The sequence below is a fragment of the Balaenoptera borealis genome, assembly GCF_965194805.1.
Source record: "Balaenoptera borealis genome assembly, chromosome: 4".
Taxonomy (NCBI): Eukaryota; Metazoa; Chordata; class Mammalia; order Artiodactyla; family Balaenopteridae; genus Balaenoptera; species Balaenoptera borealis.
The window spans coordinates 66,585,734-66,601,787 of record NC_138861.1 but is presented as its reverse complement, the minus strand read 5'-3'; the positions used below and the strand labels follow the sequence as shown (position 1 = coordinate 66,601,787).

Here is a 16,054-nt window from a genome sequence, read left to right as displayed (position 1 = left end):
CTTTTTTCCCCTTAATTCTAAATAAGGTGGGGAGGGGGGAATGGTGAAAGAAGGAATGGTTTTGCATTTTGATGTCTTTGAAAGAGTGAGCATATGCCGTGCCTGGCTCAGAAATGGACGTGCCTATAACTGTTCCTCTATTATCCAGATGGATTAAGAGATGCTTTACCATACTTTAAAGCAAAAATATTCAAAAGGCAACGTTGGAGCAAACATTAGAGTCAATATGTGCTGCTTATGAAAAAGAAAAGTTCCTTGTATTGTAGCCTCTTTTAAAAACACATTTCTCCATATATGCACACTCTCTTGTTCTGACATAACGACCTCAACCACCGCATAATGTTGTGTTTAAGAATTTTATGCTGGAATCTTGAAAAAAATAAGTTACAGTTTTTTTGGGAAATAATTGGACCTTTTCACTTCAAGAGTCTCTCCAACTGTAAAGTAGTTTTAATAAAACCTCAGTTAACTCAGCCCCCATAAAATAAAGAAGCATATGAAGATTAGCTTATTTATATATCTAATAAATACTGAAAATAGATTGTTTTATTTTACAGGACCACATTCTTCAATAAGAATGTGAGTGCAAATGCAGAAAAATGGGACATTGGATATATAGGCTGTCTTGCTAGCATTTGTATACTAGGGTACTGGATTTTGAGTTCCTTACAGAGAGATGTAAGTTACACAAAAAATGCAACTGATTTATTATTATTTACTGAAAATTCTCAGACATACTTCTCAAAGAAAATGTACATGTTTTTGAAAACATGCTTTCCTTGGATAGGGGAATGGAGTGATGATTATACCACACAAAATGAGGGCACAGCTTGCTGTGTTCCCATCTCACATTCTTCCAAGGATACTAACCACTCTGTGATTAATGGCAATGTAAGAAGCTAGTTTATTTCCTATTTTATGCCTTATATATCATTTTTAATTTCTATATTATAAAAGACAAAGAAAAAAAACCTTAGAAATAACACTTCTAAAATAAGGTAGTACATATGAATTTGTAAAGTTTTTCATTAATAACCTCTTCAAATCCTTTTAGAATTAGCAATAAGAGAAAGACATGAATAATTTGAAATACTTCAGAAAACTCAAAGATGAATTATAGACTCTTCATTACTGAGTTAAAATTTAATTACCTTAGAATTTTGATATAAAAACACATTTTGTAAAGTATGACATGTAAGTATTGTGTCTCCCTGTTTTCAACAAATTTTGTTCTAATGTGAGAGTAGGTAATTTCCTACTAATTTCTAAAATAGTTCATTGATGTGACCATTGGATTTCTCAATTAGAGTAGTCCCACTTAATATCTCCTATGGTCTGAGGTTTCACAGGTATTACAAAAAAGGATTTGGTAGCAGTTCATAGCAAGCCCTCAGTTGGAATTTAATATATTATCTCTCTATATTGTGGGCAAGCCTCACATCTGCCTGCCAACAGCACTTTAAATGGCGGTCTAGAATTAAAGGATGATTTTATTCTCTATGTCTTTTTCGTAACTCTATAAAATGGAATAGCACTTCCACATACCTCCCCGACAGAAATCTGTTGAAGATGAGTGAAATAATCTGTTAAGTATGTAAAAATAAAACTTTGCTAACTTCAAATTTCAACAAACTTTCAGTTAATGAATTAACTTTCAGTTAGTTCATTGAAAAATTAAGGTAATGATTAATGTTTCAATGTAATCCACAATCATTTTGGTCAGATAAATATGTTTTGTTTTTGTTTTATTCTCTGAATTATGAGAGAAGTTAGAGTTTATCCCTTGTGCTTCCGATTTTAAATAGTATTTAAAATAAATAATAATAATTTCTAAAAAAATGTGGTTGATTTTCTAAAAATCACAGAGTAAGTAAATGAACAAAATAAGAATTTAATATCTCTATTTTCAGAATAGTGAACTCCATTTTACTTGCCACATGAATCCCTCAGAAGAAGTAGTAAGGGATATAAAAACACTGGAAAGCTTGACAACTGATGAATGAAGGAAATAATCTAACATATGTTTGAATTTAAGAAATGCAAGAAAAAGCTACTTTGGGACTATGGGAAATTTCAGAAGAACTTATAATAAACATTATGTTATAAATATATATTGGTTCCTGTAAGCATAAACAAAAACGAATATCAAGGGGTAAATAGTAATGTTATTTTAGAAATTGCACATATTAATATCTTATTTACATTGAAGACAATCAATTCAACACTGGATGCTTGTAAAAATGGATGGGGTGAGGGTGGGAGGAATGAAGAAATGACTAGAGTCTCAAGCCAGCTGTGATGGTATGAAGTCAAAGATCACAGATAAAAAAATACCCCTGCGAAAAATGTAGGCCGTCTTGGGGATAGGGTGCCTAAAATCTAGGCATCTGGGTTTCATTAAGACATATTACAGAAATATCTTCCATCACTGAGTAGGTTTCCATCAAAGCAGGAAGAATATTTTTAAAATTAACATTATGCATATGTGTAAAGATTTCACAACAAAGTAGGCAACTAGAGTGATGAAAAATAATTTGAGATCAAAGATAACAACATGTAATTACCAATTTCATCTTATAAATGGCACACCAGGCATTTGAAAAATAATGGAGTATGGTTTCCTGGTGGGAACTTTGAGAGTAAAACTCAGAACTCCATAGCCCTGCAGAAGATTTAATGTAGTTGAATTGCAGAACAAAGGATCTAGATCAATGGTTTTGAAATTATGTTTTTCAGACCCTGAGATTTCCACAAGGTATATTAAGGTACTTCTAAAAGCCAGTATATTTACAATGGGCAATTTTAATGTATATGTGTTGCATTATATTAAGGTCAAAACCAATCACACATATTCATGAGTGGTCTTTCAAGAAATGAAAAATTATGATATTCCAAAATCTCAAAATGTCTATCTAACCTCTGCTCTGTAATTGTAAATATGTCTGTTCACAAATGATCACAGAATGATCCTTGGAAATTATTTGTGTGGTAATTGACAAACACTGATATGATTATACATACAAAATTAGGTGACAAGATTTTAGGTCAAGATTTCTTAGTATTTTATTGATTGTAGTAGGAAAATTCTCAGCCCTTAATTTCCACTACCTAAGGTTTTTTTTTTTTTTCCTTCCTAATGCTTTAATCTAAACAAATAGTATCTTTAACTGAAACCTCATAGTGACTAGAAATTGTAAAATGGAAGTTGAGAAAGCAGAGCAATAAAAACATATTTAGCTTCCATTCTTCCCAACTAATAATTTTGAACAACTTTCTTGCTGTCCAATTTATGTAAGCTCAATTAAAGTTTGTTTCTTTTGCTTTATTTTGTTTTGTTTTACTAATGCATTAAAAAAATTCTGGCTTTTCCATAAATCTTTGCACTCAAATTGTTAGTGTTTTATTGGGTACCTAAGCACATTTGTGGCTCAATAATTTGTTTTTTGTGTACACACACACACACACACACACACAAATACACATGCACACACACAAACACACTCATTGAATAATTGCTGACATTATTTGAAGAAAGATGTTAGAAAAAAAATTGTTTTCTTAGGTTTCCTGGTGTGTGATTTGTGAAGAAAATGTTCCACCTTCCCTCTTTTCCTCTTTTCTTTTATTTCTTCACTTTATAAACTCCCTGAAGTCAACTACACAGTAGAAAGAGATATCATTTTTTTAAAAAAAATCAAGCAATTTAAATCCAGCTAAAGTTAGTTTTCATCAATACTTTCTAAGTCATGGCTTTATAAATGTTCATACACCCATATCTTTGAGGTTTAGTTCAAGGTATGTCTGGATGTCGTTTTTCTTTTTTCCCAAGATGTAAATTCTGCTTATTCTGCTTCAGTGATTATTTATCTCTTATAATAACCAAATTTGAGAGTCAAGTAAAATGAGCAATTCAGTGACCATTTTTAAGTGTTTTTATAGAGCAGTAAAAAAATAAAATCACAGTTTCAAGCCATTTATATTATACTTCAGCCTTTGCCAGGTTTCAGGGTTGTTTTGTTTTTGTTTTTAGTCTGTCACTGAAGCCCTAGGCTCATATAAGAATTTCCTAAGTTAAATAATTAGGAACAAATCTGTACTTTCATATTAACTTAAAAAAATTTTTCAAATATAAAAATTTCAAAAGATTGAGTAAAAAGATCAACAAATCTTATCAATCTGTATTTGTTTATGCTCTCTTGTTCTCAGAAGATCATTGGTATCAATTCCACCACTTCTCACATCTATGCATGCATGCACATTCATTCACTCCACAGTTTTTTGAATCAACAAAAATTAATTTACACCTAGAGAACACAAGTAACAATTTTAAATGACCCAAGGCAGCCCTATAATTCTCTAAAATGCATTTCAGCTCTTTTCTTGGCAAATTTTGACTACAAATAACAGCTCAATATAGTAGTGGAGGGATTTAGACTCCTTAATCTAGACAGAAATTATCTGGAATATTTCACTTTTTTACAAGGTAGCTCACTACTGTGTAGGAGAGTTCCTCTAAATCTGTGAAGAGAGTTCTTTGGTCTTATGTTCTAGCCTATAGTTTCATAGCTATAACCCAGATATATTTAGGATTTGCATTTGTAAATAATTAAGACTATCCCATTTGGACACTGATCCCAAAAATGTGCATATTTTTTACTTAATTGGTATCAACTTAGGAATATCACTTCTAATATCTGAAGTAATTCGAGCTTAAAACTATTAAGTAAACCATTTAAAATTACATGTGGTTCTGTTCTCCAATGCCACATATATCCACAATGATTATGAACATAGAAGATCCTACTTAGGCTATGGTCATTCCATGGGTCTGGGAGACAGAAAAGGTGACTTCACTTTGACAGAAGTGGCATTCTACTTCCACGTATGATATGGTTTCACTCTTGATGGAACAACAAAAACAGTGACATGTTAAATGTAAAACAGATGTTACGATCTTACAACGTCCTGCTTTAAATCAGGACCACAGTAAAAGCCTTGGAAGAGAAGTATGAGTGCTTGACTTAAGGGTGATATGCTATATGCATATTTGATTTGAAAGTATCCATTGTGAAATCACTTCAGATTCCTTTTTGGGACTCAGTTTCAGTCTACTCTTCTGTTAAAGCATAACTTGAATACTAACTATTAAAATGTACACAAATGAAAAAAAAAAAAAGGAATGCTGACGATAATACATATAGGTGGGACAGCACATAGGAGTGAAAGCAGGAGGGGAACACTAACCATATTAGGCTTGGATGGGCAACAGCGCACAGGGAAGAAGCCCTTCCACAGCCACAATCGCAGCAACTGAAAAGCAAACAAGAGAGCCCAAGATAAGGAAGAGATCCCACTCCCTTGATATAGCTATAAAGACACTACGAATTTAGACAGGTGTCTGCTTTGCTTTTCAAAAGCAAAAATTCCTAAATGCATACAATTAATTTTCCCACAATGCTTTTCAAATTAAGAAGTATTTTATGGGTTTAAGAAATACAGAGCTGTATTAAATAGTTATTTTTATTTTACTTAAAAAGCTTATTTGGTAGGAAATATAATGAGCCAATGTATTTGATTATCCAATTAAAACAGACATGCAAATAAAAATGTAAGCATTTGAATATTTCCTCAGAAATTCCTGCAAAAATTATACTCAGAAGACGTTCTAAATAGCCCTGTAAATAAATGTTTTGCATAGAGCTTAAATATTTAGGATGGAGAATAATGCCTTGCTCATTTGACCCACTGATTTCTTATAGCAGTGGCATCATTTATTACAGACTATTGAAAATGTTATGCTTACATGACTTCTCCAATCATTTATGGAAAGCTGTCAATTTAAATGTAAATTTTCAGGTTTTAAAAATGCATCTCCATAATATATTTGCAGAGCTATTGTTATATTAAAAAAAAAAACCTATATATAATACATGCACTTTTCTGGATATTGCAAGATTCAATATTCTTTTAAATTTTCCACATATTCATAGTAAAAAATCCAGAAAATACCAAGTAAATTGTTTAATATGATGTACTTTATTGCTAGAAACCAAGTAAACTAAAGGCAGAATATAACATAGAAATTATTTAGTGCTTCAATGCATTCACTTTCCAGTATAGTTTATAAATTGCACTTAGAGTGATTTCAAGAGAACTGTGGGATGAGCTCAGAAATGGTACCACACACCAACAGGCCAAGACTTTTGTCTAAACTCTGTCTATTTTGAACTTTAATTACTTAAAATGTGTCTAGTCTATTTTATATCAAATAAGGAGAAGAAAATACAATATAAACATCCAATATATTTGGGAATGCTAACAAAGGTAGACAAGTATTTCCAAATTAAATTCCAATGGATCTTTTTCAAGGAAAAGTAGGCAATGTTCCATATATTTTCTTTGGAGCATTGACAATGTTTTAATGTTCCCACTACTAAGTATCTGAGAATTTGGCTGTCACTAAAATGGCAACTGTGACATTTATTTCCAGATAGACTATTTGTATTTTAAAGAATATGCCAAATAATTATTTTCACTGTAGAGATATTGAAAGTCAAAGTTACAGTATATCAAATTATTAAAATACTTATAAGAGTAGATAAAGCATCTGTAAAAACCTTTGGCAAATCTTGATATATTTCCTTATAATTACATTTATTTCATTAATGTCTTAATTACTGATATCTTAGATATGTTAACTTTTCTACTGCTTCTGTTTGTATCAGCACTCAGATTTGGGGTTGGTAAACTATGGCCCATTGGCCAAATCTAGCATACCACTTATTTTTGTAAGTACAGTGCTATTGGAACATGGCCACACTCGTTATTTATTGTTTATGGAGTCTTTTGTGCTGTTGCGGCAGACTTAGGTAGCTGTAACAGAGAATGTGTAGCCTGAAAAGCTTAAAACATTTACTATCTGGCACTTTAAAGAAAGTTTGCCCTCTTTTTTTAGACTATTAGTTTTGTGAGATGAAGATGATTCCTTGACCTTTTTTTCCATCACAGTTTAAACATAATTAATGACACGTAAGTAGTTTCACTGTAATTGGTATTACCTAATGGCACAATTATCTCAATTTACTGATAGCTATTAATATGGAAAGTTTGCATAGATGTGTTAATTTTGAATAGCACAGTTCCAACTCAATAAATAATAAATAAATAATAATAGATTGTTGACAAATGTATACAACTGTTTTTTAGCAGTTAAAAAAAGATGATGTCGTCTCCTAATATAGTACAAACATCCTTCTAGTTGAGTGTGCACAACTTATAAACACATGTAGAATTGTGCTTAGGAAAGCAAGAACTGCACTGTGATTGGCCATTACCTATAAGGATTTGTTTAATGCTTGATCAGTGTTCTAAGACTCAAAAAATACACTAATGATTCCAAAAATAATAACATTTTATTCAGTCCTTTTTATTTGAAAAAATATAATAAGGCTTTTGTCTTACAAATTAGTACATATACACGCACATACACACACACACAATTCACTATAACACCAAATCTACAAATTTTAGTCCTGAAGAATTTAACTCACCTTACCTATCATTAGATTTCAAATTATAGTTTTTAAAAAGTTTAGTCAAAAAATCTGAAATCTTGTAAAATCAAACACTCCTACTTTTTCTGAGTCATTGTTTTAGATTTGGTACTGATGCTTTCTTTGACTTGTTTTAAGATGGCATAAATAAATACCCTGGGTAACTTAGTTAACTTCTTGGTGTTTCAGTTGACAGCCATAAAATAGGGATAATAATGGATTCTATCTCATAGGTTTTGTGAAAATAAAGTGAGAGAATATATGTATTCACTTAGATCAGTGTCTGGCACATCATATGCCTGGGAGAAAAGCGGTAGCTATTACTCTTAGTAATACCATAATCAAAGTGATAGAATAGATTCTCATTATTTCAGAGAAATTTATTTTTTTCATGATCCATATAATATTACCATACTAAGTATTTCCATTTATAACATAACTAAATATCTAATTACTTTCAGACCAATTCATATAAATATAGATGGCCAATGTAAGTTAAAAAAATCATTTCCACAAAATACATTTTCTTGGGGTTTAGTGATCAGAGCATACTGTGCATTAATATGTCATTGAGAAAATTAAAACTGAAGCTCCTTTTCTGTGAATGTCTGAAGTGGAATAGTAATCCCCCAAATTACTCTTTTTAAATTAACTCCAAGGATGCTGTCACAATAACACTTAGACACCAGATGGTATAAAGAACATGTTCTTTCCTTAATCAATAAATACTCAAAGTACAGGTTGAAAATGTTTACAAGCCTCAGAGATAATTTAGAAATAGAAACCAAAATGTGCTAGAAATAGCAGCCAATCTAATTTATGTGAGCTATGGTTCAACAAAGTCCATCTGCATTCCCATAACATTTTAGCACCTGGAAACCTATAAGTGACTGCGTGCAGCTATAACAAGATTGTTATTATCAAAGTTTAAAATAGTTTAGCTCTTCTGGACTTAATATCAAAACTGTAGATCTTTGTTTTAACAGATATTTTGATTTGTCCTTCTGAAGATTAAAATGTGATAACAGAACCTTTCCAGACCCAAAGAAGATTCAAATGAAATTATTTTAGCCAGGTCTTACACAGAATTGATCAATACATGTACCAAGTGTGTAAATGTAAGTAAGACAACCTCCCTTCTACCCAAGAAAGATGATTATAACTCTAGGGAAGAAATTCTCAAAGATACTAGATCAGAGAAGTAAGACTACAGGCTGTGGATAAATGATGACTTCAATTCTTAAACAGAGATCATACAAGTGGATAAGAAAAACACTAAGATCCCAAAAGATAAATGAGAGAGGCAGAAAGAGTAATTCCGAAAAAGAAGTATTTTAATTAAATAGAAAGTATTTTCAGTTTACTGGTTAAAAAAAAGAAGAAAATGAAAAGGTTGCATAATTTACCCATTTTAAATAAAACAATGACAACAACAAAATTGGTGGTACTTAGTGCTGGAGAAAAGACTGTAGTTTGTGCCCTCAAAGGTCACAGTGAAAAGTACCACCGGTACTTTAGAAAACAATGCTCCAAAACTTATTAAGAGTGATAAAAATGTCCTTATCTTTTGACACCATTGGGTAGCAAAACAGTTAAGATCATGGAGTTTGTAGTCAAATTAAGAGCAGTCCTGGATGTATCCACTACTAAATGTATAGCTTTTGGTAAACTTGTTATTGATGTAAATGAGATAAATAGTAGAAACTGTATTACATAGGGTTGCTTTGAAGAATGAGTTTGATTATAAATGTAAAGCTTTCTGCACTGTCCTGGGCTCACAGTCTGCACTTAAAACGTTTTTTTAACTGGTATTATTATAATAACATGGACTTATGGCAAAAAGTAAGGTGTAGATAATATGCACGAGGCTGGCTACAGATTTTAAAGGAACCAATGACCAACAAATATTTTGCAGTTAATAAAATCTATTTGTGGAGTCTATGATGCAACGAAATTAATATGGTGTAATATTAAATTTTTTAAACTTTAGGTAAAAATTAGTGTGCAGAGAAACAAAATGATGGCAAAAATTATATAAAATCTTTAAGAGCTACTGTGTTGGAGTGTTTCATGAATTTGAATTTTTATGAGACAATTTTAGTTTCCCTGATTTCAAAATTTTTTGTGGTTATTTCACTTTGTAATTTTAAGAAAAACAAAGAATTCAAATAATTCCAATTATGTTGCTGATTACAATATCCTGTCATTTACACTGCATCAGTTTTAAAATGCTAAAAATGGGGCTTCCCTGGTGGCGCAGTGGTTGAGAATCTGCCTGCCAATGCAGGGGACACGGGTTCGAGCTCTGGTCTGGGAGGATCCCACATGCCGCGGAGCAACTAGGCCCGTGAGCCACAACTACTGAGCCTGCGCGTCTGGAGCCTGTGCTCCGCAACAAGAGAGGCCGCGACAGTGAGAGGCCCGCGCACCGCGATGAAGAGTGGCCTCCGCTCGCTGCAACTAGAGAAAGCCCTCGCGCAGAAACGAAGACCCAACACAGCCAAAAATAAATAAATAAATAAATTTTTTTGAAAAAATGCTAAAAATAATTTAAACATGTAACAAATATTTACAACAAAAGAAGCTTAGGTTATTGTTCAGTGGTAATTAGAACTGACAGTGTTGTTTTATACATTTGTTAAAATATCTCATAATGCGATACCTTTTGCATCTGTGTCTTTATTCTTACTCTTCTTAGATTTATTACTGATTTCCTGATGAAGCTAGGCTAAAACTGAAAATATCTTTTGCAAAAACTAGGAAGGAGATAAAAAACATAATGATAACACATATGGTTCCCAAACTCTACGCCTCAGTCCCCATACTTCTGACAAAAAGGCATAAAATTATTCCACCCTCCAAGAGGAGGTAATGTAAAATGGCTGGAAAGAGGTTTGTTTTCATTTATGTTTTTGTTTTAGTGTGTTTTTGAGTAACTCTGAGGGTAATCCCACATCTACAACACATGCATACATTTATATGTGCAATCCAATCACTATTCCCAAGTCGTAGTCTAGGCAAATTGGAATAGGATAGAGTTATATACAGTAATTTAAAAATCTTTTCCAGTTGTCTGCTTCCTTCCTATAAAGAGCTTCTTACCCCTCACCAATGATTATAGCTGTCTCCCTATTACCCTCTAGGACCACTTATCAAAAACTGTCCTATCTGAGCCCTAATCACTGGTAGGTGAGTTTTGAAATATCAACGGATCTTAGTCTTACCTAATCAAGTTCCAATCCTGGCATACTCATATCTTGCTGTGAAATAATAAGAAATATATATATTGGTCTCTGCTCCCAGCTCCTGACACAGACCTCCTAAAACCCTTGTTAAATAGGGGTACTATGAGACTCTTTTGTTCTAACTTCCAGTTCCTGACGCGGAGCTCCTAAAATGCTTGTAATTTCCTAAGTTACAGAAGCACTAGGAGCATCTCTTGTTCTAATATTTGGTCTTTGACTCTGGATCCTGACACAAAGCTCCAAAACCTCTTGCAATTTCCTGGGTGATAGGAGTGTCTTTTGTTCTAATTAGGTGACCCTTGGTGGGTTGGTTGCCAGAAAGTCCAAGTCATGATTAGAAACTTGGAATTTTCACCCTTACCTCTCATTCTCCAGAGGGGGGAGAAGGGCTGGAAATGGAGTTAATGATTCATTATGCCTACATGATGAAGCCTCCATAAAAAATCCCTAAAATACATCCATATACTGGAAGCATGGCACACCTCAACTCCACAGGATAGAAGCTCCTGTACTTGGGACCCATATAGACCTGGTCCTCCATCTGTCTGTCTATCTGTATCCTTTATCAAATCTTTTATTATATAATCAACTGATAGTTGTAAGTAGGTGTTTCCCAGAGTTCTGTGAGCTGTTTTAGCAAATAATCAAATCCAAGGAGGGGGATCATGGGAACCTTTGATCTGTAGCCAAGTCAGAGAGAAGCTGTGGGTAACCTGGGGACCTACTGGTTGTGACTTGCATCTGAAGTAAGGGACAGTCTGGGACTGAGCCCTTAACCTGTAGGGTCTGTGCTAACTCTGTTTAGTGTCAAACCGAATTACAGGACATCCACGTGATTTCACAGGGAATTGCTTGGTGTGGAAAATATAACCCCAGACATCTAGTATCAGAAGTCTTGTGATTGTGGTAGCAGTGTGAAAGTAAAGGAGAAACACACAACAGGACTTTGCCTTTCCAACACACTTGCTTTCTCCTTCTGTTACCTGTTTCAAGCCTGAATAGTCCTATTGTAACATTCATCCTAAAAGTAAGAATCCTGGGACTCGGAGACAGGGAACCGCTTTCGCAAGGTGGCACTCATAACAAGTTGTGGAGGTAAGATGTGGGCACCAGTTACTGCATTGTAGTGTACTGGAAGCACAATTTCTTCTTCCATGTCTTCCAGGTCCTTTCATTTCTACCTCTCCCCCATGCTCAGCTCCCCACTCCCTCTGTTGAAAATTTAAATACGTTTGCATGGGGAACCCTGTTATGAACACTTCTTTCTTCCTTCACTAATAGCAAGTTACCAGGTTTTAAAAGTCTGATAAATTTATTCACAATGAATTACATACAACAACTAAATTGCCTTTATCTGAGTCTAGCCCTTATTGTAGCGAAATATACCTCATTTTGTTTTAAAGTATTAAAACGTGTGTGCCGTAAAAATACTCAATGATACTCAATGATCCAAATTTTACTACATTATTCAAATGCATGTATAAAATAGAAATTAGATCATATAAGTGACTAAGGTAAACTAAATAAATCATACATATTCACAGATTTCTAAAATAAAAACTAACCCCTAAATTCTACAAATCTAAGTGTTCTACATGCAGTCATCCTTTTTTCTTAAGGACAAAGTCACAAAAATAAACAAACAAACAAATTCACTTCAACTTACTCTGAAGACAACTATTAAGACCTAGGAATATCAAACTACATGAAAGTGATACTGACCAGGACCCTGTGGGGCTCCTGGGCACAAAAGCCTTTCTGTGTCCCCCATTTCTTCATTATAAGAAATAGGCTTTATTCAGCCTCCATGACCTTCCCTGAGTTCCAATGGGCAGGTTCAGATATTGATAGATGCTAATTAGGGAAGGGGAGGGGGTGCGGAGACAAGTGAGGAACAGTCAAGAAACAGTAGTGCAGCCTTGGAGCAAAGTCCTGGTTCCCCCTCAAGGGATATATATAACAATATCTTTGAGTTGTTTTGCAGATACTGAAGCCCCCGCCAGGTGGGAGAAGTTAACCGTATGCTGCCCACAAGCGTGTAGCCCCCAGACCAGCTGGAACCTGAAGGATGATGATGCTAGCTCCCACTGCCCCCACTTACCTCACCACCAACCAATTGGTTACCTCACCACCAACCAATCAGAAGAATGTCCAGCAGCTGATCACACCCTCTTGGAACCATTACTGTAAAACTCCTCACTACCCGCTCAAGGTCAGGACACACAGTTTTGAGGGCATTAGCCTGCTGTGGCCCCCTTTGCCTGGCAAAGCAATAAAGCTATTCTTTTCTACTTCACCCAAAACTCTTTCTCTGAGATTTAACGCGGTGTTGGGGTACAGAGGCCAGATTCGGCTTCAGAAGCAGAAAGAAAACTTGTGGCAAGTTATCTTAGACTACTCTTCAGTTGGTTTATTTCCCAAGCTATACTTTAATGATGATTCACTGTACTTCTTTTAATCATTCTAATGGGCCAGAGAGATCATTATAAAACAAGCCATTCTTTCATGAATGCCACAGGTACAAGGACTGATGCAACTAGCAAACGTTATTGAACATGTTAGATTCAGTTTACTTATGCCAGTATATATTTGGGAACGCAAAATGAATTTCACCAAATACTAACCACCTTTTATAAGCTTTTTTGCTACAGTAAACACAATCATTCTCATTATCTGCAAACATTTACTAAGAATTGATGTGCTATGCTTTAAGAATAAGAAATTATATATTAAAAATGCTTTCTACTCACATTATATAATGATTCTAAACCTGGCTACAGACTAGAGTCAACTGGGGAGTTTTGGAAAAAAAACGAAAAAACCCCACAATGCCCAGGCCTCAGCCCAGAACAATAAAATTAGAACAACTTGCCTTTGGGACACAAGCATTATTATTTTTCAAAAGCTGTTAGTTGATTTTCTCCATGTTGACAACCACTGATCCAATAGGTACTCAATAAACACTTGTATTGAATGATGTGTCTTATAATAGTCTTAAGGGAATTTACTTAATGAATACAAAGGAAAAGGTTTGTAATTAGCATATTAATGGTCTGCATGTTAATAAAAACTTCTAAAGTGCCAGAAGGTGCTTTAAAACAATTTGTTCTCTGTTAAGTAATTTAAATAATTCTCCTGCAATTTGTTTACAGTGTTAATTTACATTATCTACAAATGAAGATTGGTTTGTTAAGTAACTGTAAATTTCATCCTATCCTCTATCTTTTTAAATCACAATTTTTTCCCCCATAACATTTAACTTTACAGGTTTCTTTCAATTGCAGGTTCTATGATTAATGACAGATTTTTGTACTTCTATATTTTAATACTAGCTACTTGGATTCTCTAGTAGTCATAATATCTCAAATAAAATAACAAAACAGTAAAACTATTCTTTATTCAGTGTCCTCATTTTGCCCTTCTGAGCTACTGGACCACAGACTTAAAGTCACGTGAAAGCAAAGCTCAGTTTTCTCGAGGCTTTTCTGCAGAAAGCCTTCAAGAAGTGGTGAATATTTTGATGTAAAAGATTTTCTCTTTGAACTGTTCCTGGGCTAGAGTAAACCAGAACTATGTATACGTATCTTTAATTATATATATGTATTATATATATATTTATTTATTATATTTCTATATGAGAACTCATGCCATTAATGAGGCAGGCAGGAAGGAAGATGAGGCTGGGGAGGGGCCCAGGCAGAGATTGTGGAAGGCCTTGTAGACTGGTCTAAAGAGTCGCAGGAACCTGGACACTCCATTCGCATTCATGTTTACATGCCTTACCCATCACACACACTCTCTTGTAAAATTTCTCTTCATCCTCCAGGTCCAGCTCAAATTTACAATTTCTGTAATAATACTTCTGTACCCCTTAAGGTAAGGGGTACATCCATTCTATTATTGCACCAATTTGTTAAAAATACAACACTAATTGTGTTATGTTGAAATTATCTAATTGCATGACTGTGTCACGATTAAACTACCCACCCATGCTATGAAAGCAAGAAGCATATCAAAGAATCAAATTTTATCAAAAAAGCAAATTCTGTAGGTCACCAAAGTCAGAAAAATCTAGTGAGCCCATAACAAAAGAGGTTACATGATCCATTAAGTACTTTTGCTAAAAGCTGCCCAGTGTGATATTTTGAATGGGAAAATCAAATTGTTTTACCTTTTTCATACATTTCACCATTTAATTTTTTAAATATTATTCAAATTTATGTAACTGAATGTCAGTACTATATTACTTTACACATGTGTACATATGTGTATTTGTACATAGCTATTTATATATACATGTACCTATATATATATAGAAATTGAAATATATATAAGTATACTTTAGATATGGCCAATAGAACATGAGTGCTTTTAAAAATTATTTGGTCTACATACTCTTGTCAAGTATACATGATGTTTTAGATTAAACCTACTGAAAATTCAACTTTCTCTTCAAGTAGCAAATAGGAAATAGAACAATGTAGGTATTATATAGGTAAGGCAGATTGCAAATTTTCAAACTGATATCTAACTCAAAAACTGGCAAATAGGCAGGTAAAAGAATAAGCTTAAGAACCACTAAAAATGCAAAAAAATATTTTTTCACCTCCATCTCAATCTCATTCCACACCCCCACTCCTTTTTCTTTTCCCTTATCTCCCACTTTCCTTCTCTGGCACTGTAAAGACATATCATTTCTTGAGTTATTTGATAAATCAAAATCCTTCTCAAACAATTTCAATCCTCCAACTTCAAAATTATATTGTGTCTTTCATAAACCAGTAAGATTCAAGGTGATGCTGATTTGAACTAGTTAATTAGCTGATCACATAGTAAAAGGAATTCACTGTATATTCATGTCTGTAATCCTTACGATTTTTTTCTCCTCTTTAGTTTTTAAAAAATTTTTGAACATTAAGCTTATAAAAAGCGTTGCAGAAGATGGTTGGGGGGGAAGGCACGGAGTCAGCGTCTCCCCACAACTAGGGCTCCTGCCTGCCGCTGGTGGGGGACTCTGATGCCCAAGGAGACGGGAGGAACCCCAAAGTGAATCGGTAGGATGTAGAAGGACTAAGGGGGTAGGAGAAGTGGAGGCCAGACAGGATCGGTGCCCCTGAGGCCAGGGAGATCTGGAGAGTCAGGCGGGAGGGGCCCTCCAGGAGGAGCGGGAGAGGAGGGGAGGGCGATTGCCCTGCCCACGTGGGTACCGGGAGCCTGCTGAGCTCCCAGGCTGATCCCCTGCCCCCCAAAGCCCCC

At 34.3% G+C, this 16,054-nt stretch overlaps 1 protein-coding gene across 11 annotated transcripts in view; it reads right to left on the bottom strand.

Moving 5' to 3' along the window:
- The window catches only part of EPHA5 (EPH receptor A5), a 323,628-nt gene that overhangs the window by 57,620 nt on the left and 249,954 nt on the right, over positions 1 to 16,054 (bottom strand). For 4 of the 11 annotated variants that reach the window (XM_082390098.1, XM_082390101.1, XM_082390105.1 and 1 more), the window contains one exon: positions 5,245 to 5,310. The exons of the other annotated variants lie outside the window; for them this stretch is intronic. In XM_082390098.1, coding sequence (XP_082246224.1) covers positions 5,245 to 5,310 — 66 coding nt within the window. The remainder of the gene's footprint in view (positions 1 to 5,244; positions 5,311 to 16,054) is intronic. 11 annotated transcript variants of the gene reach the window in all.